This window comes from Pelodiscus sinensis, chromosome 3 (genome assembly GCF_049634645.1).
Source record: "Pelodiscus sinensis isolate JC-2024 chromosome 3, ASM4963464v1, whole genome shotgun sequence".
Classification (NCBI taxonomy): domain Eukaryota; kingdom Metazoa; phylum Chordata; order Testudines; family Trionychidae; genus Pelodiscus; species Pelodiscus sinensis.
The window spans coordinates 111,361,243-111,383,778 of NC_134713.1; the positions used below are offsets into that span (position 1 = coordinate 111,361,243).

At 39.1% G+C, this 22,536-nt stretch overlaps 1 protein-coding gene across 18 annotated transcripts in view; it reads left to right on the forward strand.

The window, feature by feature from the left end:
- ARID1B (AT-rich interaction domain 1B) overlaps positions 1-22,536 on the forward strand; it is a 449,448-nt gene that overhangs the window by 39,670 nt on the left and 387,242 nt on the right. For all 18 annotated transcript variants that reach the window (XM_075924515.1, XM_075924516.1, XM_075924514.1 and 15 more), the window contains exon 2: positions 2,306-2,500. In XM_075924515.1, coding sequence (XP_075780630.1) covers positions 2,306-2,500 — 195 coding nt within the window. The remainder of the gene's footprint in view (positions 1-2,305; positions 2,501-22,536) is intronic.

The following is a 22,536-nucleotide window of genomic DNA, read 5'->3' on the forward strand; positions in this document are numbered from 1 at the left end:
TAAGGCAAAAAAGAAACCCGGTGAAACAGAGCTAAGAGCCATAGTGTATCAAAAATCGGATATAAGTGTGCAGTTTACTATGGTAGCAAGATAGGTTAATGCACTTTTCAAATAATTCAGAGGGTTGCATGTCACAAAGAAATAACAAGTCCCATCTACACCACTGTGACATGATCATTCATGGAATATTGCATTCAGTTCTGGATATTTTATTATCAGAAAAATGCTGCCGAATAGGTGGGATGTTACAGAAGGCCAATGCTAAAAATTATGGATTTGGGTGATTTCTTTCTGGGGAAAGAGTTGAAAATAACTAAATATATACAGTAGGCTAAGCAATGACTTATTTAGAGGGGACATACCCTACAGATTTTTGCTGGCTGTAAAAGGAGAAAAAAAATAGTGTTTTACCAATGAGTATGTAGCAACAGTGGGATGAAATAAAGAAAGAGAAAATTTAAATGGAATATTAGGTAAATCTTACTGGTATTTTGAAGTAATATCCAAAAAGGAGTGGTGGAGTCCTATCCCTTGAGACATTTAAAACTAGAATGGACAAAATTTGTAGAGAAGTTCTTCACTAAGATGGAAAAGAATTGGATAAACTAATAGATCTTTTCTTTTTCTAGTTTGTTTGATTCTGTGAAAACCCTGTTTTAATTAGGCTACTAATAGAGATGTGATTGACTAGTTGACTAGTCGACCATCCAATAAGCAAATGCTTATCGGATAGATGACACGCTAGTCAACTAGTTGCTCCCCCCCCACTACCTCTATCAGAAAGAGGCAGCAAGATGGGAGGAGCAGAGGGGGTGCTTCAAAGTGGCAGTGCCACATAGAGCTCGGGGCCTGCTGCTTTGAAATGCCGCATGTAGTCTGGGGCCAGCTGGGAGTCCCTGGGCTGCACACAGCGTTTCAAAGTGGCAGCACCACATGGAGCCCAGGATTAGCTGGGGACTGTCCCCCACTGACCCTGGGCTTCATGCAGCGCTGTCGCTTTGAAACACGGTGAGGAGCATGGCGTCAGTGGGGGACTGGCCCCTGTGCTCCCTGTAGAGCTTTCACCTTTGAAGTGCTTTTCACCTTCAAAAGCAGAGATTCCCTTACCAACTAATCGAATAGTTGATGCAAATTACATCAGCTATTCAATTAGACACTTAAATGAAATTTTACATCCCTAATAGGGATGTAAAGCGTTAACCCATTACCTGGTGGGTGCTCTGTGGGGTGCAGCAGGTGGGAGGAGGGTTGGGGGGTGCTCCAACCCAGAAAGGCCACTGTATCATGCCGCAGGGGAGGGGCTACTCACTGGGCCCGATGAATCTTTTAAACATAACATTTAACCAGTTAACTTTTAACCAGAATTTTACATCCCTAGCTACTATTATGTTAGGTTCTTTTTTCTTTAAGTGTAACTTTTTTTCTGTACCTTGAATTAATGGGAATTGGAAGTAGAGGACTGTTTCTCCTCTTGATTTGATTCAGATGGTCCTCACTAGTTAAAAAGATGAGAGAGTAAGATGTTACACACTGGCTGACACCAGTGAGCCATGAAACTCTTGAGGTGCATGATACATCCTGCTGAAAATAAACAACAACCCTCCTCTCTGCCACCCCTGACCCTAACTAAAAGCCATTCCAGTCCTGGATTTTTATGAGATCTAGCAAGGAAGCAAATTGGCTTTCATGGGAAATGTGGCTAATGACTCACATTATGATTTGGAAGCTTATTAATGCACAGGATTACAATGCAAAGACTCTGAAATGTAACATACCATACACATAATGCTCCTTCAAAATTTTCTTTTTCTTTCACCATCTATTTTATGCATTTGAAAACTAGGTACCTTTTCCAGGCTAAAATTTTGTGCAAGACTGTGTCTTTACACTCAAATAAAATTGGTGTAGGTGGAAGAATACTTTAAAGATAGCATTACTAATAATTATATATGTTAGTGTGCTTAATGATTTTTTTTAAGCTCCTACAGCAATAGAAGAACATTTAAATGTCTATTTTTTATTTTATTTTTTTGCTTATGGGTGCAAAATCTTTTTATCATGGCTCTGATTTTAAGACCCATTTCCATATTTCAAAACTCATTTCTAATTAATAGAAAAATTAGAACATGCTGCTTGTAAGAGCCCTGTACTTCACTGCATTTTTATATGTCGAATCATTGTTGGATGGGTTAAAAATAAAGGTCCACTGTGCTGAATAAATGTAGTTATAATTTGTGCTGTACTAATAAATGTTGCTAATATTTTCCTGTGTTTAAAGCAGATCTGTGCTTGTCTTTAATAACAGGGCAGCCCAATGGATCCAATGGTAATGAAGAGACCTCAGTTGTATGGAATGAGCAATAACCCTCATTCACAGACACAGCAAAGCAGTCCATATCCGGGACAGTCATATGGCCCTCCAGGACCTCAACGATATCCAATGGGAATGCAAGGACGGACGTCGGGAGCCCTGGGAGGAATGCAGTATCCACAACAACAGGTTGGTGGAGGATTTTTCTATGTAGTTTTGGGATTCTCTCCTCTTCTCTTCCTATTCTGCTTCATGTGTAGGCCACAAGAAAATGCTCAAATCATAGTGTTTCACTTTCAGAATGCAGGTAAGGGGATATTTTAAAAATGAATAAATAAACGATGCCATAAACTTGTTTCCTTAACTTATACACTATTTCTAAATTATTTAATATGCTACAGACCTATCTGTTAGGCGAGAAACATGCTGAAAGCTAAGATTTTCTTTAGTTGATACCACTTAACTCTGTACTTCTCTTTGGGTTTTGGGAATTTTGTTTTGAAGGGTTTTGTTTTTTTGTTTTATAGCCAACATAAGTACCCATTTCTCTTCCTTTGCCCTCACCCCAATAGTTTTTTTTCATCAACAAGGAGAAAAACTCCAGGCTTGCACTTACACAGTGCAGTACCGGTTTGCTGGAGCAAGACCAATGTTGTTCAGTGTGAGAGCCTGTCATGTCTTTGCATCAGAGTTGATTTTTATCGAAGCTTTCATGGTTTATTTCTTTTCTCTCTCTGTCTCTCTTTTAAAGTCAAAGGTACTGTTTTTTTTTTCTTTTTGTATCAGAGGAGCATATAAATGTAACAATCTCTTCTAGCCTAGTTGGATTTCACTATTGATAGTGACCTCTTCTGCCCTTTCTCCACCCTTTTTAAGAGGATTAATTGCCTACATTCTCAACAGATATTAGTGAAGACGCAGTAGTTGTTTCTGAAGGGGAAAATGGATTAAAATTATCCAAAACTTGTTGGCAATTTCTGCTACATTTCCAGTTAGAGTTGTTATTGCAGACTGTGAGAATTCTATACTCGGTTGCAAGCACCAGGCTTTTTGATAATGAATGGAAAACAGTGTTTGTCTACGCAGAGCTAATGAGTTGCAGCTTTTTTAAACTTTATTTTGTGTTAAATATAGAAAAGGATTGAAAATAATGATCTACCAGGTAAATTGATTTATTTCAACCTAATCCCAATATACAATAAGTGTCTAATTAATTTATAACTTCAAATATACTACTCTGTGAGTTCTCACAACTTTTAGTATGTTGAGTTGTATCAATGTTTACTTGTTTGTAAGAGGAAATTCGGCTTAAAGATGGCCAACACCTTGCTTTGTTGCCAGCTTAATACAGCCAAGGCATTTTGCCAGTGCAGTAAATGGCACTCAGTTGTCATTAGAAAGGGATGTGGAAAAAAAGAAACTTTCATTTTTTCTGTGTCGCTCCAGCCAAAGCAAAGTTATTAAAACATATTTTTTTTATTTTTAAAGGAATTCTATGTTATTTAGAGATGAGTGTTTGAATTTTTCACTTCATTTACTAATTGCTTGATAATTGTACATTATCTGTGAACAGGCAATGACCTGGCACAGTGATTGGCTGCTGGCCCCATCTGTCTTCTCATAACATTCATGTAATTGGCTAAGCAACATTACAGTTATGATTACTAATACTCTTCAGGGAAAAAGTGAGAGGATAATTATGACATTGAGTTTTTATTGAATGGACATCATCACCTAGGCATGATTTTGTTTTGGACAGCCTCCAGCGCTTCATATGTTTGGCTTGTGAACCTCTAACGATCTAAATCCAGTTCTTTTTACATTGCTTCTATATTACCACCTTTCTTCAAAGGATTAAAATTTAGGAATCAGGGGTTGTAAATTGAATTCCCAACTTAACAGCTGAGTAGTGAGTTGGCTTTAGCACAGAATGTCACATTTTCATTTCTGCCTGGATTTTTACTTCTGTGGCATGAATATTAAGCGAGAGAACGCCAGTTATGCTTGTTGAAATTGACTGGATAGTGATTGTCTATATATAAAATTAATCATATAGCCAGCATTTTCAGAGGGTGTCTGCTCAGCACTTTATGAAAATTAGAACACTTGCTAATGTTTCTGAACATCCAACAATTGAGATACTCAGCAGGACCATACACTTCTGAAAATCTGATGAATTGTGAGGTATTTGTACATAACATATGTGTCATGCTTTTCTGATTTGACTGTGGGTATGCTAAGCTTTGGAAGCAGGGAAGAAATATGTCTCTGGGAGATTTTTTTTTTTTAATTTTTGTTTTGTTTTTGTTTGGTTTAAGTGATAATTTGATGCTGTTCAAAATTTTTGGAATATTTTAAACTAAGTCTCAGGGGCAATTAGTGGGCTGAGTGCCTGTGAGAGGGTTAAAGGTGCATGGTAAGTGGTTTTTTCTCTAACCGTTCCATTCCTGTCCAGGAATCTTACTCCTGAATTTTAGCAGGAGACAAGCAAAAGTCCTGAAACTCTAAAGCTTTTAGGGTCTTGAAGGCGAAGTCCTTGAAAGACCAGCTTGAGTTGGCTTCAGCCCCTGAGGGTACGTCTAACATTGCACCACAGATTGAACTAAGATACACAATTTGCATAGCTCAAATTGCATATCTTATTTTGATGTTATTTCAAAATAGCGTGTTTTGAAATTGGGCGCTGTGTACTCATCACTTATTTCAAAATAAATTGCTCTTCTGAAACATTCCTTCTTGTGGAATGAATTTTACAGGGATGTTGGACTAGTGAGCCTGTTACATTTGGAAATAATGGGTGCACTCAAAAGACGCGGAATAGCTGTTTTGAGATACCAAAGGTATCCGCCGTGTAGATGTAGCCTGAGTGCCATGGTTTGGGGTTAGAGCTGTCTGCAATTGGCAGATTTAATGTAGAGGTCTAGATGCCGCAAATGAAGAAATAAGAGGAAAAATTAAAGAATAAGAATCAACATTAATGAAGATATTTGGTCATGCATTTTTTTTCTTTGTAGGCATGCATATAGCCAATTATAGGGTTGTTTCTCATGTTTTTCTGCTGAATGCCATTGATTCTGTCTCTGTAAAGAAACTGCAGAATGTTGTCGCAGATACAGAGAAAAGTATGACAAGGATTTCTCTACTGTTTCTTCAGACAGTGAAGATACGTTTTCTCATCTTTTTCACTGTATCTGGAGCAGGCATCTTAAATTTCTGACATGTAGGTGTTCAGCAGGTTACGTAAAACTTGTGAAGAAATCTAATGCAGCAGAAATTTTAAAAAATTCTTTCACAACTACCGTCTACCTCATGGCTAGTTAATATCAATGTGGAAATTATGTATCTATCTTTCCAAGAAAAGCTGATAGAAATCTCAGGATAATAGTGCCTCTAACAGCGTTGAGAGTGCGTCCTATGAAACTGCTAGAAAGAACTTTATAAAGAGAAACTAAACTTAACAAAGCATTGGAGAAGATTTTGGAGGAACTTGACTACATACAGGATGATGACATCACTGTTCTAGTCTTAGTGAAAATATAGGTTGAATTAGTTAACGAAAGAGAAATGTAAACTCAAAGGACAAAATTGGAAATACAGCAGAGAGGACCTTTGCATTACTTGCCAATTTTAGTGATTCTATTTCATGTGGCTATCCAAATGGTGTAGTGTATGTTGAGTCCAGAACAAGAAGGAAGGGCAAAAGTAAGGCCGAAAAAATGTTAACTTGATTTGCTAGTTCACTCGACGTTGAAAATTTAGATTTCTAACCCTGATGTATGTTTTGAAGGAGGTTGTATCACAGATTGTTGCAAATGGTGGAAATACAGAAAGTGGGTCATTTTAATTGAGAACTTTGTCAGTTTTTGAGATGTGTGTCCAGTTAGCTCTGCATGGATCAAACAGATATTTAGCACATTTGGATTAGTCCGGTCAAACTGTTGTAATAAGTTAGGTGTTGAAAAATCAGAGAGGCTGTTAAAATATCTGTGTTGCAGTGCAAACATAAAATTGGGGAGCATTACTAATCAGTTAACTGGTGAGTCAGTTGTGTTTTGTTTATCAGATTGTGAACTTGTCATTTGGACAATGTCTGACTCTCTTAAGCTTGAGGAATAATTCATATAAAGTGAATTGAATAGGATTTTCTGTTTCATTTAATACATTTGTGTGTTTTTTTTAGTGGTCTTCTTCACCCACCATTTCAGGAAAAGAAGGGCTTTTTGAGGGGAGGAAAATCACAACAGCCTGATAGATCCAGAATTGTCAGAGCTGTCAGCACAATCTGAGCACATGGGAACTGTAAGATCAGTGTCTGCACCCCAATATTATGAAGCATTGGTCATAAATATTGGTCTTGATGCTGGTATCCCTTATGCCTCGTGCACTGAATTTTCTTATACAGTGTCAATGCTCTTTGAGCCACAGTTGATACTCCAGGATCCTCTGTCAGCATACCATGATCAATTAACTGTGTGGGAGTAGGGAAACAATGATTCCTAGTTGGGTGCAAGAGTGGGAGGTTCTTCTGATCTCTTTTGCAGAGGCATTCCATGACAGCAAATGTGTTTGGAGAACTAATTTTACTATAACTCTTTTAAACAGCTGTCTGTATTGGTAGACTGAGTTGTTTATGGTATTTTTCCAAGAAATTACAAGAGCTCATGACTGAGAAACTTGATACAGGAACCCTCATCCAATAGATTTACTGTTTTCCTGGATCCTGTTTTAGACTTATAGGTGAAGGAAATGTTGCAAATACCTAAAAGGTGGATCAAAGATGGTTGTTGGCCTTCGCATAGTGACACACAGCAGCTAGTACAAAAGGGTGAAAGCTTGGGATATTCCACTATGTCCCATAGAAACAAACACACACCTTTAGTGTTAGGGAAGTTCTGGGAGCCAAGATTCAGGTATGAGAATCTTGCAAGAATATAACTTCAGAGAAGCAGAATTACAAGTCAATATTTCTTCTGTATAAATACACAAATGATGTATATGCGTCAGCTGGACACACACAACCTCCAAAGACAGTGACGTTTGAAATTCTGCTTCTATTGCATTCCAAGACTTCAGAAATATTTGAAGAAAATATTTTTAAAAGCCTGAAAATCATTGCAATGATATATTTGGTTTAAAAATATTCCTACAGGAAACCATAGCTACAGAGTCTGCAGATGTTGCTATCAACAGTTTCAAAATCTCTTTCCTGGTGCCTAGTTTTCTAGTTCCTTGTACTTTTTGTTGCTGTTTACCTCTGGAAAGTAGGTGTAAAAAGCTACCAAATCAAAATGGTAATGTTTTTCATATTAATTTTGCACAACAGCAAACCGGTTCATAAAGTACAAGCACTGCCCCTTATTTTCAGAGCTCTGATTGTTCTTGTTGTTTCATCCCCTCAGAGACCTCCTTTCTGTGCTATCTTCTCAGGTGTCATATGTGGCACCTGTATTCTTTCACACAACCTCTCCATTCTAGCCCAGACTAACACGGCTACATCGCTATTACTAGTCTCCATTCTTGGTGTGTTAAAATACCCCTTTGCTACTCCTGCCTTGTGGAACAGACCTCTGTATCTTTGACAAACTGTTTCTCCATGGGGTTACAAATAAAGGAGAAATAGGTTTTTGTTTTTGTCTAGGTGTCTAAAGGGGACTGTCATGGGCTTAAAAGTCCTGTTTTCGTTTCAAGTTCACAGATAAATATTTAACATGTACAGGATGAATTTAAAAAACAATAAATAGTCTGGTAGCACTTTAAAGACTAACACAACCTGTAGATGGTATCATGAGCTTTCATGGGCACAACCAAGAAGTGGGCTGTGCCCACAAAAGCTCATGATATAATCTACATGTTTTGTTAGTCTTTAAAGTGCTACCAGACTATGTGTTGTTTTTTAAGTTTTATCCTGTACAGACTAACTTGGGTACCCCCTGAAGCCTTTTAACATACAGTTCAGGAGGACTAGTTCGTGTTAAATTGCACATGTTTTAAACATAAGATGTTTGTACAAGCTCAGCCTTAGCCTAAAAACCATTTTAGATACCTAAACATCAACAGAACACTTAAGTACATTTAAAAATGCAATGTACATACACGTCAGAACAGTGATTCATGGTGCACTGTATTTCTTATTTAAATCACACCTAAAATTAGGGATAATTTTTCTGTGTGGGACAATTGTAATTTTAAGCTTAAAATGTGCTTTATATCCCTGTTTAGACAGGACTTTTGAGAGAGATTATGTTGTACATATAAAGAAATAATAAGAGCCTTTTCCCCCTTTTTTTGTCTTATGTATTTCCTAGAATTTGAAAGAGACAGTAAAGGCATAAAATTAATTGGTCTGAAAATAAGATCATGAATGCCCCAATTTTTCCAAATATGAGATCCCAGGACAAATATATTGAAAATATTTTTTCTGAAATGTTACTAACAACTATATCAGATACTTTAAAAGGAATTTTTTTTTAGCTCTTTCTCAGTTCTTTTTCTCCTTTTAGTACTTAGATAATGAAATTATACTGGTCAGTTTCACTTTTTCGTTTTCATGCATTTGCAAAATACTGTTGTGCTTGACTTCCAAGCTCAGTAGGAGAATGTTTAAATGAATTTTAATACATTAACATTAAATTGTGCTTTATTAACTCTGTGTGTGTGTGTGCGTGTGTGTGCGCGCACACACACACACAAGCATACAAATTTACCTGTTGCAATGTCACTCAGTGTTATGTATCTGTAGTATTTTCTATTCCTCAGCTTAAAAGGAAATATCTTCTCTCAAACATACAATAGTTTGAACAGTTATAAGAGTTTTCAGCCAAGTCTGAAAGCCTGAATTTATAGTTTATGTTTGAAACAATTAAATGGTCCTTTCAGTGCTGTGATGGGCTGATTCAATCAAATGATCATTGGATAATTGATGTTTAGTATGTATTAAAAATCTTATGAACCTGATGGACTGGAACAACATCTTATTGTACCAGATAAGATTGCGTTGTGAGATGCATAGTAAAATCCTTGTGGAAAATAGTTGCATATGTATGTACAATAGCCATTCTTAATACTGTAGCTTGTTAAAACTTAATATAACTGCCTTTCTAATTTTGTATGTGATCCTGTCATTGACTCTAGATAGGGATCTTTGCTCCCATTTGAGCCTGCTCACACTGAATTATTTGTAAAACTGGTTCCTTAAACTTCAGAATATGCAAATAGAATCAAACTGGATTAAGAACTGGTTATTTTCTCATATTTCTCATACTCCTAAAAATATTGAGTGCTAAGAGTCTAAAGATGCGTCTTCTAAATGTCTTTATTGGCTGAGTTTGTAAAGGCCTTACACTCAACTAAGTGGCATTTGTCTGTAATATGATAACTTTTGAATGCCACCTCTGAGAAGAATGGAGAACAAGGGAAGCCCCTGCGAGCTCTGTAACAGAGAAACAGTCTCAAGCAGCTCTGTGGTTGTCTGTGGATCAGACAACTGCTTGGAGGCAGCCATTAACACCTTCTAGCATAACAATACTTCTGCTTCTCTCTCCTCAACTTGCCAATGGAGTTTAACATGTTGACACTCTGAATAACTTCAGTCAGAATACAGGTTAATGATGAGGGGAAGGGAGCCCTGGGGAGGTTATATATATCCCCTGTTATAGTGTCAGGGGTATAGACCTAGCCCCTAGCATGGGGAGGATTATAGAAACAGGAAGGAGGTAATGAGTTCACATATAACAATTGCTGTGAGCAGGAGAGAGGGAAAGGGAGGGCACATGGAACACCTGCTATGAGAGAAGGGAGAGGGTCTTTGGAATGGGTGGAGGGAATAATGGGAAGGCTTACAGTGTCTCTGGAATTAGGGGAAAGGGAGTATAGGGCATACAACCCCTGTTGGGGAAGACTGGGTAACCCTGGAATGGGGGGCCATGGTTGAATAGAGAGACTTGGGAGTGCACACAGAGCTTCTGTCATGGCAGAGAGAATGGGCAGGAACACGGTATGAGGGAAGAGGGGAGGTGAATACACTCAGCTTTTGGCATATTTTAAGAATATAAGAACGGCTATACTGGGTCAGACCAAAGGTCCATCTAGCCTACTATCCTGTCTACCAACAGTGGCCAATACCAGATGCCCCAGAGAGAGGGAACACAACAGGTAATCCTCATGTGATCCCTCTTCTGTCACCCATATCCAGACAAACAGAAGCTAGGGATTCCATTCCTACTCATCCTGGTTAAAAGCCATTGATGGACCTAACCTCCAATAATCTATCTAGTTCTTTTTTGAACCCTGTTAAAAGTCTTAGTCTTCACTACATCCTCTGGCAAGGAGTTCCACAGGTTGACTATGCACTGAATGTGGAAGAACTTCCTTTTGTTTGTTTTAAACCAGCTGCCTAGTAATTTCATTTGGTAACCCCTAGTTCTTATATCATGGGAATAAATAAATAGCTTTTCCTTATTCACTTTTTTCAAAAACCAGTCATGATTTTATAGACCTCTGTCATATCTCCGCTTATTCTCCTCTTTTCTAAGCTGAAAAGTCCAAGTATTTTTAAACTCTCTTCATATGGGACCCATTCCAAACCCCTAATAATTTGTGTTGCCCTTCTCTGAACCTTTTCCAATGCGCACATATATATTTTTAGATCAGGCGACCACATCTGTACTCAGTATTCAAGATGTGGGCGTACCATGTTTTCATATAGAGGCAATAAGATATTCTCTGTTTTATTCTCTATCCCTAACATTGTTTGCTTTTTTGACTGCCCCTGCACATTGAGTGGATGTTTTCAGAGAACTATCCACAATGACTCCAAAATCTTGCTCTTGAGTAGTTGTAGCTAAATTAGTCCCCATCATAGTCTATGTATAGTTGGGATTATTTTTTCCAATGTGCATTACTTTACATTTATCAACATTAAACGTCATCTGCCATTTTGTTGCCCAATCACTTAGTTGAGTAAGATCTTTTGGAAGCTCTTCAGTCTGCTTTGGTCTTAACTATCTTGAGCAGTTTGGTGTCATCTGCATTTTTCGACACCAGTTTTGTGCATGTGGGGAACAGATGGCATGGGGAAGTAGGAATAGGAGTTAACACAGTCTCTGTTATGGAGGGATAATAGAGACTCTGGTATGGGCAGGAGAGGGAACGGGGAATATAACAAGCCACTGGTACATGGGTGATTGAGGAAGTTGCTGAGAGTCTTTGAAATATGGTGGGATGATAGGTGGGTGCCTGGGGAGCTTTTGCAGCATGACAGAATAGAGGGATGCAAGGAGCCCATGTTGTGTACAGTAAGCTCAGTTTATACAAGGCGCCTGACTCCCTGATATTTATAAAGGCAGAACCTTAACCCTTCTGACACCAATTTATTTATTCTGGTGCATACACTTTTTGTGGCTGGAGCAGGGAAAATTTGCTTCTGGTTGACCGGTTTCAACTTGGAGTAAATTTTAAAGGCTCGGGGAAGTTGTAAAACCTCTGGGAATGTACAATAGGCTTTATTATAATAGAAACTGCAAGTCAACCAGAACTATAGCAGCACCAATATGTTTACCTGCTCACATTGGGTTAAGTCCCGGATTGAAAATGTTCAGTTTAAGCCAAGGAAATCAATTGGCTGTTGACTTGGCAGATAGATTTTTTTTTTTTTAAGCGAGCAACCACTGGTATATTAGTTGCTGAGTGACGTGTGAGTGTGAGTGTGAGTGTGAGTGTGAGTGTGAGTGTGAGTGTGAGTGTGAGTGTGAGTGTGAGAGAGAGAGAGAGACACTGACAGACACTTTGTGGAATTATTTTAATTCCAGAAGACTGAAGTATGCCAGGAAGGTGGTGTTCACAATAATGATTTGTTTCAACCTAGTAATTTGAAGCTAATGCATATATACAAGGAAATCTAGTCCAGCTCTCTCTCTCTCTCTCTCTCTCTCTCTCTCTCTCTGTCTCTGTCTCTCTGTCTCTCTCTGTATTTCACTAGTGTGGAAAAAAATTGTGGCTAGATTGCAGTTTACATTCAGAAATTGGTTTTAGTGGGTATATAGGTGGTGATGTAGCGGGAAGAAAGGAGAAAGTAGAATTTTGCTCTGTTATTTTTTTAGGAGGAAACATCAGTGTGATTGTATAGGGAATTTCTAGTTCTTTATTTTCTACGTATTTGGAATATTAATTCAAAGAAGGAGCTGTCATTCTAGGGGCACTGTTTGCCCTCCTGTTACTCCCTCCACCTGTTTAACAGACTTTCTTCTTTTCCTCATTGAATTTTTAAAAAGGTGGCTTTTTCTTCTCCTGCTTTTTAGTATATTTTTAATGTCTATTTAAATCCAACAGTTGAAAGCGTTTGAATATAAATATTTTTTTTTACTCAAGGTTTCATTTGAATGACATCTTAGTCATCCTATCAGTCCTCTCTAAACTTCTAGGAAAAGCACATGGTAGATAAAATAAGCCAGAGGAAAAAAGGCTTCTTTGATGGGGAAATCTTGCAGACTTGCAATCTATGCATCTTAAAGGGGCGGTGGGTGTTTGGCCCCATTTATTTTCTTCTTTAGTTCTTTTTAAGAGCCCTTCTTTTGATATTCATCCATTAATCATTGCAAAATCAAAGTTTTTGTTTGTCTTACAAACAAATGGGATTTTATATGTTACCTTTATAGAAACACTAAAAAGTGTGTGTGTTGTGCTGAGTGCTGGGAAGTGTTCAGTGTTTTTCTTTCTTTCTCTCTGGTGCTAAGCCTCATTGAATAAATTGAAAAAAGGCAGCTACTTTAGTTCATAGTGGGCTAAGGCTTTATGTTGTATTGTCTCCTTTAGAATTATCCCTTCCATTGAGTGTAATTCACTCCATACAGGGAGGTGAGCCTAGATTACAGATAATCGCAGAATCAAATTTAACATAAGTTGGGGTCTTTATGGTAGCTTAGCTCTTCATCTTAACACTGGTCATCTGACAGTGTTTACTGAAGGAAATCCCTTAAGTAGCAGAATTGCATTATTATGGAAAATAGAAATCATTGAAATGTTTCTGTCATTTCTTTAGAACTGTGTGGGGGGAAAAAATTGTAGGTTAAGCAGAAAGTGTCAGCTGCCTCAAGGAAACAGAAACTGTTCCTTTAAGCGGCTGGCAGTGTGCTGTCTTCGTAGGGACGTTGGGGCCAAAATTCCAGTCTCACCACTTCTTCACAGATGTTTGTTAAATGTCCTTTTACATTGAGAAATTGGCAGTTGATATGTATAAGTATAAATAATTTTTTCTAATTAAGTTTTGCTCTCAGTACTGCTGTGTTGTACTTTCATCTGAACACCTTGATGGATATATAGCAACATTTGGTGTGGCGCAAGCCCAAATTGGAACTGGTTCTGCTCATGGAAGGGAAAGCACGAAGAAGGAGAAAAACCTACAGATGTGTGTGTTGGGGATTTGCAAAGGTTACTGTTTTGGGAGATGACAAAACACATAGGTGAAGGGTTTTGCTGTTGAGAATTTTGTATATGAAAGGAACTAGCTGTCAGTCAGAGGTACTTAATCAAAATTCAAGTTTACTAGCTATCAGCATTAGGGGATGGGTCAGATTTCTCTCTGCTGAGTAAAGCAGGGGAATCATTTATTTATGGACAGCTTGTTTTGAATAGTTTATTTAAAGTATTTAAATCCATAGTGAAACAAGTGTCTTGTTTTTAAGAGAAGTGGGTCTGGCCCACGAAAGCTCATCATCTAATAAACCATCTTGTTAGTCTTTAAAGTGCTACATTGTCCTGCATTTTGCTTCAACTACCCCAGACTAACACGGCTACATTTCTATCACTCTTCTGTGGAATTATGTTTAATAGCTGTCAATGAATGGGTAACCAAGAGGTTTAGGATAAGGATAATTGTTATTGTTTATATAATGTCTTTAGCTAATAGCTCTTTGATCATATTTATTAAAAGAGAATTTTGTGCTCATAATGTTTGAACTAACAACCAGTATATAGGTAACAAGTATCAAAGAGTTAGCCGTGTTAGTCTGAATCTGCAAAAACCACTAGAAGTCCTGTGGCACCGTATAGACTAATAGATTTATTGGAGCATAAGCTTTCATGGGCAAAGACAGACTTCAGAGTGGGTCTTTGCCCACGAAAGCTTATGCTCCAATAAATGTGATAGTCTATAAGGTGCCACAGCATTTCTAGTTGTTTTTGCAATATATAGGTGATAATATTTCGACAGTACTTGCTATAAAATGCCCAATGGACATTTTGAAAACCTACTATACATTTGAGATCATTTTGTCTGTCTGTTCAAGAACTCCTCCTAAACAGAGCTAGGACCATCAAATTCAGTATACACTTCCTCTTATCATAACTTTAAGCAAGGTCAGGGTTTGGTTATGCCAGGAAAATGGGTGTGTCTGGAATGGGATTACTTCTCAGAAAACCATACAGATAAGAGACAGATCATCAGCCAGGAGAAAGGTGCTGTCTGAGGGTGTGCCCTCCCATCTGAAACTGCCCTAGTTCTGAGTCTCCAAATCCCAGGCACCCTTTAGGGAGTGTGTGCATGTAGGGGGGTAAAGCTCCAGTTTCTCCCAACCTCTAATTCATATGGGGTCCTTGCTGGCTGTTCCCCTTTGTCAGGAATTGAAGGGAAAGTGCACACTTTGCCGCATTCCTCACTCTGGTGGGGGCATGTCAGGGAACAGACAAACCTGAACCTGCCCCAGCCCGCAGGATATGCACCCCTCTCTTGGCTGTGCCCATTGGAGCTGCAGTGGCCATGGGGAGGTGCTTCTCACCTGGCCTCAAGCTACTGAGGTGAGAGGGGGTTAGGGTAGTCTTCTCTCCCTGGGGCAGCCTGCATACTGAACCCTTCATCCCTAGTTCCACCCCAGAGCAATGATTTAAATTAAGCATGTTTGTTTTCCTTTTATTTCTACCCATTTCCCCCCCCCCCCCCAATTGAGTTAAGGACATGAGCAACACAGGGTAAATCTTCTGCTGTTATATATAGCTGATATGAGCTTATCAACAGATATTATCAATTGTCCATAAATGTAAATTAGTGCAGGGAAGTCATTGGTATTTGAGTTTTAAAATGAAAAACGTGTATGCTTTCCACAGCTAATAGTTGAACTGTGGGCAAGGGATGAAATCCTGAAGTCATTGAGAGTTTTGCCATTGACTTCAGTGAAGCCAGGAATTTACTCAAGTAGCCTGATTCTAATCTTTTGATATAGGAGTTCAGTTGAGTTACTCATGATTGACATTATTGTAAGCATGATCAGAATCAGCCCCTAGAGATCAAGTAGTAGAATCACAACCTGGCAACAGTGGAGCAGGTCAAATGGAACTTGTGTACATTTATTAATGTGATATTTAAATGCACTCCTTTAATAAAGGAAATGTTATTTAAGAAAGCCAGATGATTCTAAGCTCTTTTTTGGGTAAACGGGGGTGGAGGGGTGCAGAAGGGTGACCTGGGGCAGGGATTTGGGGTGCAGGAGATGGTGCAGTGCCAAAGGTAGGCTCTGATTTTTTTTTAACCTATAAAATAAGAATACTTAAAATGTTAAGCTACATAATGAGCAGCCCCCATGGTACTTTAAGCAGCTGGCTGCTCCCTGTGGCTCTCTGTTCCAGCGGGAAACAAAGGTTTCGTGAGCTGACCCCATCCTTCAACAAAATATCTCAGCTCATATTGGCTCAAAACAGGTTAGCTGAGGGACAGTGGCAGTGCACAAAGCCTCCCCTTCACTATGGTGCCCAGAGCAGAGATTCACAGGGAGCAGCCAACCATTTTGAACAGCCTGGGACTGTGTCAGAGAGTCTGCCTCAGGGTTCTGCAGGTTGCCAGCTAAGACCTCCTAGTGCCTCTCAGCCAGAGCCTACCTTTGGCACCCCACCACCTCCTGCACCCCAACTCCCTGCCCCAGGTCACCCTTCTGCACGCCCCCTTTCCCTGGTAACAACTCCCTCCTAGACCCCTTTTACACCTCTTTCCCAGGACAGAATCCTCTCCTGCACTCCTGCCCCCTCCTTGATCCTGCCTCCCAAGCCTCTGCCCCAGGTCACAACTTCCTCCTTCACCCAAACTCCTTCTTGGACAAAAACCCTGTCCTGCACCCCAGTCCCCTACTAGGGTTGCCAGATGGTTGAAACAAAAATACCAAACACCCCCCCCCCACACACACAAAAAAAAAATCGGGGAAAAACTCTTTTGGGGGTGGGGGGCGAAAGGACTCCAAGGACTTAAGCCCCCCCCCCCCAAAAAATTAAAATAAAACAGCATGTCCCCTTTAAGAGTGAGTGCAGGGATAGAAACAGGGGAGCGGTTGAGCATTGCTTCCCCTAGGTCTTTTGGCCAGCAGCCATTTTGTGCCAGCAGCCTTGGGGAACCCGGTAAAGCATAGGAGCTGGAGTCGGGGGGCTGCGGGTGTTGGGGGCCAGGAGGGGACTCGGGGGTGGGGGGTAGAGTGTTTGTAGGGTTGCCAGGTGCCCGGCATTTTTTGCCTCCTGGCTGGGGAAAATTTCAGAGAATACCGGACATCTCTGAATTTTTTTTCCCCTACCCTGAGCTCCCTTCTGCACTCAACCTCCGTCCCAGACCCTGTACCCCTTCTATAAAAAAGTGTGGCCCTTGACCACTTTCCAAAGTCTTGGAGTGGACCCTCATCAAAAATTATTTTATTTAGAAACATTGTATTTGGACTGACGTTTTAAGGTTAAGATATATACATGATGTTAACCAGATTATTATTTTTCCTGTTTAGCAAACATACTTTAGAAAATAAATTCGAATGTATAATTTAAAAGGATGCCTCTTTGGGGAAAAATAAGTGACCTCTAGGTTTGATATTTCTATCAAAGGGGCAAATTGTACACAGTATTTCTATATTCTATAGAGCAGAAGTAGAGTTCTCATCTAGATTTTGGGGAAACTTAATGTAAAGTTGTGTTTTGATACAGGATTCTAATAAAAATTAGCTAGATTTAGGCAGCCAGTTGGGAAGATAATTTAATTATAAATACAACCTATTTGTTAGCAGTGCTCTTTAAGCTTTGTAGGCTAGATTGGCAGAGTTACTTAGTTATTTCGTAGGGCATCTCTGAACTATTTTATTTTGTGCAAACAGCTTTCAGGAGAAGTAAATACGTGTGGTTCGTTGCCCACACATTAATTGTGTGGGCAAGGAAGGGCAGATCCTCTGCAAACATGATTTCTGAGAGCCATAGCTCACAAAATTCTAAAAGCATCAGTGGAATCTGACTGGTGTTTCTAGTCACTTTTCACTTTAGTTCTGCATGACATAATCATGAGTTAAAACAAAGGTATAGGTAGACATATTTCTCTGTAGATTTGGGAAGACAGTTCTTAATGGGTTTATGCTCAGTTTACATTTGGAAGGTTAGCTTAGCTAGAAAGCTTATATTTTACAACGAAAGCTTAAATTATGCAGAAATTGATGGTTTAGGCCCAATACTCATGAAGAAAAAATTCTTACATGCTGCTACAGAGTGAGTGAATGAAATTCTCAAGTCCTGAAAAAGATGCTGTGAAAGTATATCCTCCATAAATTGGAGTTTTAGAGGGTTTTTTATGATCTGAATAAGCATGAAATCTTGGCCCTAGTAGTAAGAAGTACACTTGATAAATGCCATCACTGTACAGACATTTGGTCATTCTATTTGGAGTTTTATAACATAACATGGTTACATTATAAATGTTATTTTGTGCCTGTAGCTGAGGATTCTGGTTTTTTAATCTCTCTTGTACCTCTGATACCTTGTTGAATCTTGTCTTTTGTAATTTAATGTTTTCTGGTTTTTGTATTCCGATTTAATTTTTCCACAGGTGTGAAGTGAGAGATAATAGTATTTGTCCACATTTGCGAAAAACCTTGAGAGTCTGTTAAAAATTATATAAATGTAAAGTATTATAACTGTTCCTACTTGGGTCATTTTCCATTTGCCTACAGGGAAATCAGAAAAAAGAATCCTCTTTCAGAAAATAAAATCAAACATCATTCTGAAGCTTAGTAGTACACATTGTTGTAAAGAATGTCAAAAGGTGTAGGTTATGTTTGGTGCTCTCCTTAGTGAAGATAACACACATTTTTAGTTGAAAAGTATTTTTTAAAACCAGACTTGGTCTGTTATATCCCATTTACAGCAATAGGCAGAGGTGTTGGATGTGTGTTCTAGATCCTTTTACATTTGGTTATAACAAGTCTCTAAAAATTTATAAATAGCTGCTGATGGAAAAGACAAAACATTTCAGGCCCCATTAATCCTTTAGTCATTTAGTAGTAGAGTGCTGTAAAATATAACTTGCCTTTTTATCTGATACTTTTTCCTGTCTCTGAAGATTGAAGCACTATACCAGAATATTTGCCATGTTCAATCCAATCCCCAGGGGAGGGAGGTAAAATCTTAAATGGAGGGGCTAGAGGTTGTGTGGAAAGGACTGAGGACCTCTAGAAAAGCAATTATCAGCTCTGCTGACACAGATTATATAAGAAATGATCATTCACTTCTTGTGTGTCAATAAAAATGCAGGAGAGCACCATTCTTGACACAGGGTTTGCTGAAACATCATTTTTTTGGTAATACTCTTGTGGATGTTTTTGCACGAAATGGTATCTGTCAGAGCTTGAAATATTCTTGCACAGTTCCCTTTGAACAGGTAGCACAGGACAAGTTCTAGCACATAGATACTTGACATGGGGCCGCCTACCACAGGGAAAGAATGTCTTGCTTACATATATCTAAGTTGATGTGCTAAGAACTTTGCCAGTCATTTTACAGTTTACATACTGAGCTGTAAATAATTACTGAGCTTCCATTTTGAATCATTGCTTTTTTTCTTTGAATAAAAGGGGAAGGTAACAGTGGGACATCTTGAAGATGCTAGAACAATTTGTGATTAGCCTGGAGATATTTTTACAGTGAATCCTATATAAATCTGCACATTTTTATGATTGTATTGCCTTTGATTTTGGACTAGTTTTTGCTCTCCCTGTTCAGCACTATGTCTTATCCAATAATGCACACAGTGTGCAACATGTAAAATTACATTTTTTTTTACATGAGTGAAAATGGTTCAACATCTAGAAGATTCATGTGAATCTTAACACTTTCCTTTCCAAGGAAACTTTTTTCTCTAATATTAAATAATTAGATCCATACATTTGACAGAACTGTATCATATCTTATATTTGAACAATGAATTTTATAGTTTTATGAAATTATTATATGAGACGTTTTATTCCAACACTGATAATCCTCCAACTTGAATGGGTGACCCAAAAGAGAAAAATGCTCTAAATCAGCCTTACAAAATTGTCATGAACATTTGCCATTCTAGGCACAGAAATCTATTTACTCATCTTACTACATTGGTGATGACAATACTAATCTTACTTTGCTTGTCCATAAAATGTATAAACGGACAAGGAGAATTTTGAAAGGTTGTTCTGGATGCTGCTGCATAAGACATTTCCTCTCTCTTCTTCTCCTTCCCCACTTGCTGCCTCATAGGGGTAAGACTCTTCTCCGTTTTTGTTTAGGAATGTCAATGCTGGTCATTCACTCTTCCATTGGGACTCTGACTTGCAATGAAATTTGCCCACAGTGGTGCCACTCTTATCATTTTGACCACTCTGGCTTTCTCTTTACAAGTAGATTTGCAGATTTCCTGTTATGTCAGGAGTATTTTATTCATAGGTTATGGAAGATGCCAGTATCTTCTTTTTGAGAACAGAAATTAGGGAACAGAAATTTAATGGAGGGAAATCTTCATTCCAGTAGACCAGGGATGGGACAAATATGGCCTTCCAGGCCAGATTCAGCCCACCAAGCCACTGGATCCGGCCTGTAGGAGCCTCAGTCAGGCTCCCTGATTACCCCACTTCTACACACTGCTCAAAGCAGCTCTCTGAACACTGCAAACCCAGAGGGAGGACGGGACAGGCTTTGTGTACTACTCCCACCCCCAGCAGAATCTTACAGCTCCCACTGGCCAGTTTCTGGCCAAAGGGAGCTGCCTGTTTGCAGGACAGGCAGCATGTGAAATACCCATCTCTCTCTGGGCTCGCAGCATTCAGAGCCATAGATGGTCCCCCGCTATCAGAGCAGGGGCATGGAAGGCAAAGGAGCCTGGCTGAAGAACCTTCTGGGTTGCTGGTCAGGAGCTACCCTTGTAAGTACCTACCAGCCAGAGCCTAACTCTGGCACCCCAGCCCCTTCCTCTCCTCCCCACCCTCTCACATTTTTCCTCCTACACAGACCGTGCAAACCAATACCTGTACCGCCTCCTACATCCTAGCCCCAGGTCACAACCCTCTCCCACACCTTGCACCCCAGTCACCACCAAGATCCCTATACCTCCTCCTCCACTCCTGTCCCAGGTCACAACCCCCTCCCAGACCCTGTATTCCTCCTGCACCCCATCTCCAGGTCAGAATCCTTTCCTGCACCCATTCTCCCTCCTGGACCCTGCACCCCTGTGACCCTAGCCATTTGCCCCAACTCACAACCTCCTTCTTCACCCAAACTCCCTCCCAGATCCCACACAGCCTGCAGTACTCCACTCCCTTACCCCAAGCTCCCTTTTGCACCCAACCTCCGTCCCAGACCCTGCACTTCCTCCATTAATGTCATGGAAGAGTTCAACCCTTGCTCACTTAACAAATTCTTGGAGTGCCCCACCATCAGAAATTATTGCCCACCCCTACCCTAGAGCCAGCTATTGTAAGAAATATCAAGGATCATGCACCATGAAGTTGTGGGAAAGGAAAGCTAACTTAATTTATTTTCCATGCAATGATATGTGCCTCTCTTGCTCTCTGAATCTTTTCCATCCACTACAGTTTTTTTTGTTAATCAAAAACTTTCCAAAACTGACCACAAGGAAACATGTTACAATTAACTCATAAAACTATACACTAGATTAAATCAGGATTTAATTATAACAATTTTCTCTGCCTCTGTTAATAGCTAATGACTTACATTATATTTCTTTAATGCCCAGGAGCCATGTTACAATATACTTTAGTTACTATTGCAGATATTGTCCTCTACTTTCTCCAGATAATGGAATAGAGTAGACCGTTAAAATCCTGTCTTCTATGTGAAATGTAATTGTTTTCATTTAAGACCTTTTTCTTTTTGGGGGGAGGTGATGGAGAATCAATTGTATTTAAAATTCCCAGCACTTGTTCAAAAAACTATTTCAAGTTATATTCTGCTTGCTTCAAAATTTCTGCAAACCCTATTAAAATATAAGGAAGCTATTTATTGTAATCCTAATTATTTAGAAATATCTATACATTACTTAAGAGCAAGAAAATGAGGTTGCACAAGTGTTGGCATACTGAATATAAGGCAGACAGTCCGAACATCTGGGCACTAGACCTGGCTTTGCCACTTACTTGCTATGTGACCTTAGGCAAATCACTTAGGCACTCTATGTATCAGCTTCATCTATAAAATGGGGCTAATAATACTTCCCTAACACTCTGAGCTAGTAAGAGCTTAATTAACTTTGGAAATAATGTTGAAATTTTTGGAAAAAGGTACCATAAAAGTTCTAAATGTTAATTTATTATAACTGCATGATTGTTTACAAATAACTGAATTCAGTATCTGCTCGATACTTACTGTACCATACTGCTTTATCCCAAAAGGCCATTTGTCTACTGAGAAGAACACTTTTATAAAATGATATAGAAATGGAATACCCTCTAACAAAGGTGCACTTGCACATCATGCACAAATACTTATGAATTTAATGATGGAATAATTAAAGGTTGCTTGTCACAGAACCTCGTTTGACTTTCCGTACAGTCCTGCCAAGAAAGTCTTACCATCTCAAATAGCATGACAGATGACATTTGCCATAGCATTTCTTTATGGAAGAATGAGGGGTTACCTCTTTGCAGCACAGCGATCCTAGATTAGAGGCAGCAAGGGGTTGGGAATGCAAGCAGTAAATGAGGTTAACCGATAAGCCCAGGCTAATTGGTTAATCATCTAGTTGACTACTTATTTACATCCCTACTGCAAGCACTGTCTCTTGTTTGACCCCCTGAGTGTAAACATGTAACCTCTTAAAAAAAAAAAAAAAAAAAAAAAAGAGTGGTCACACGTTGTTTACAAAAATAAAAGTTAACATCTCTAATAATCGCTTAACAAAGAGATGGCCCCTCACAGAAGAGCTTATAAATTAAATATAAGATTGTAGACAACAGATG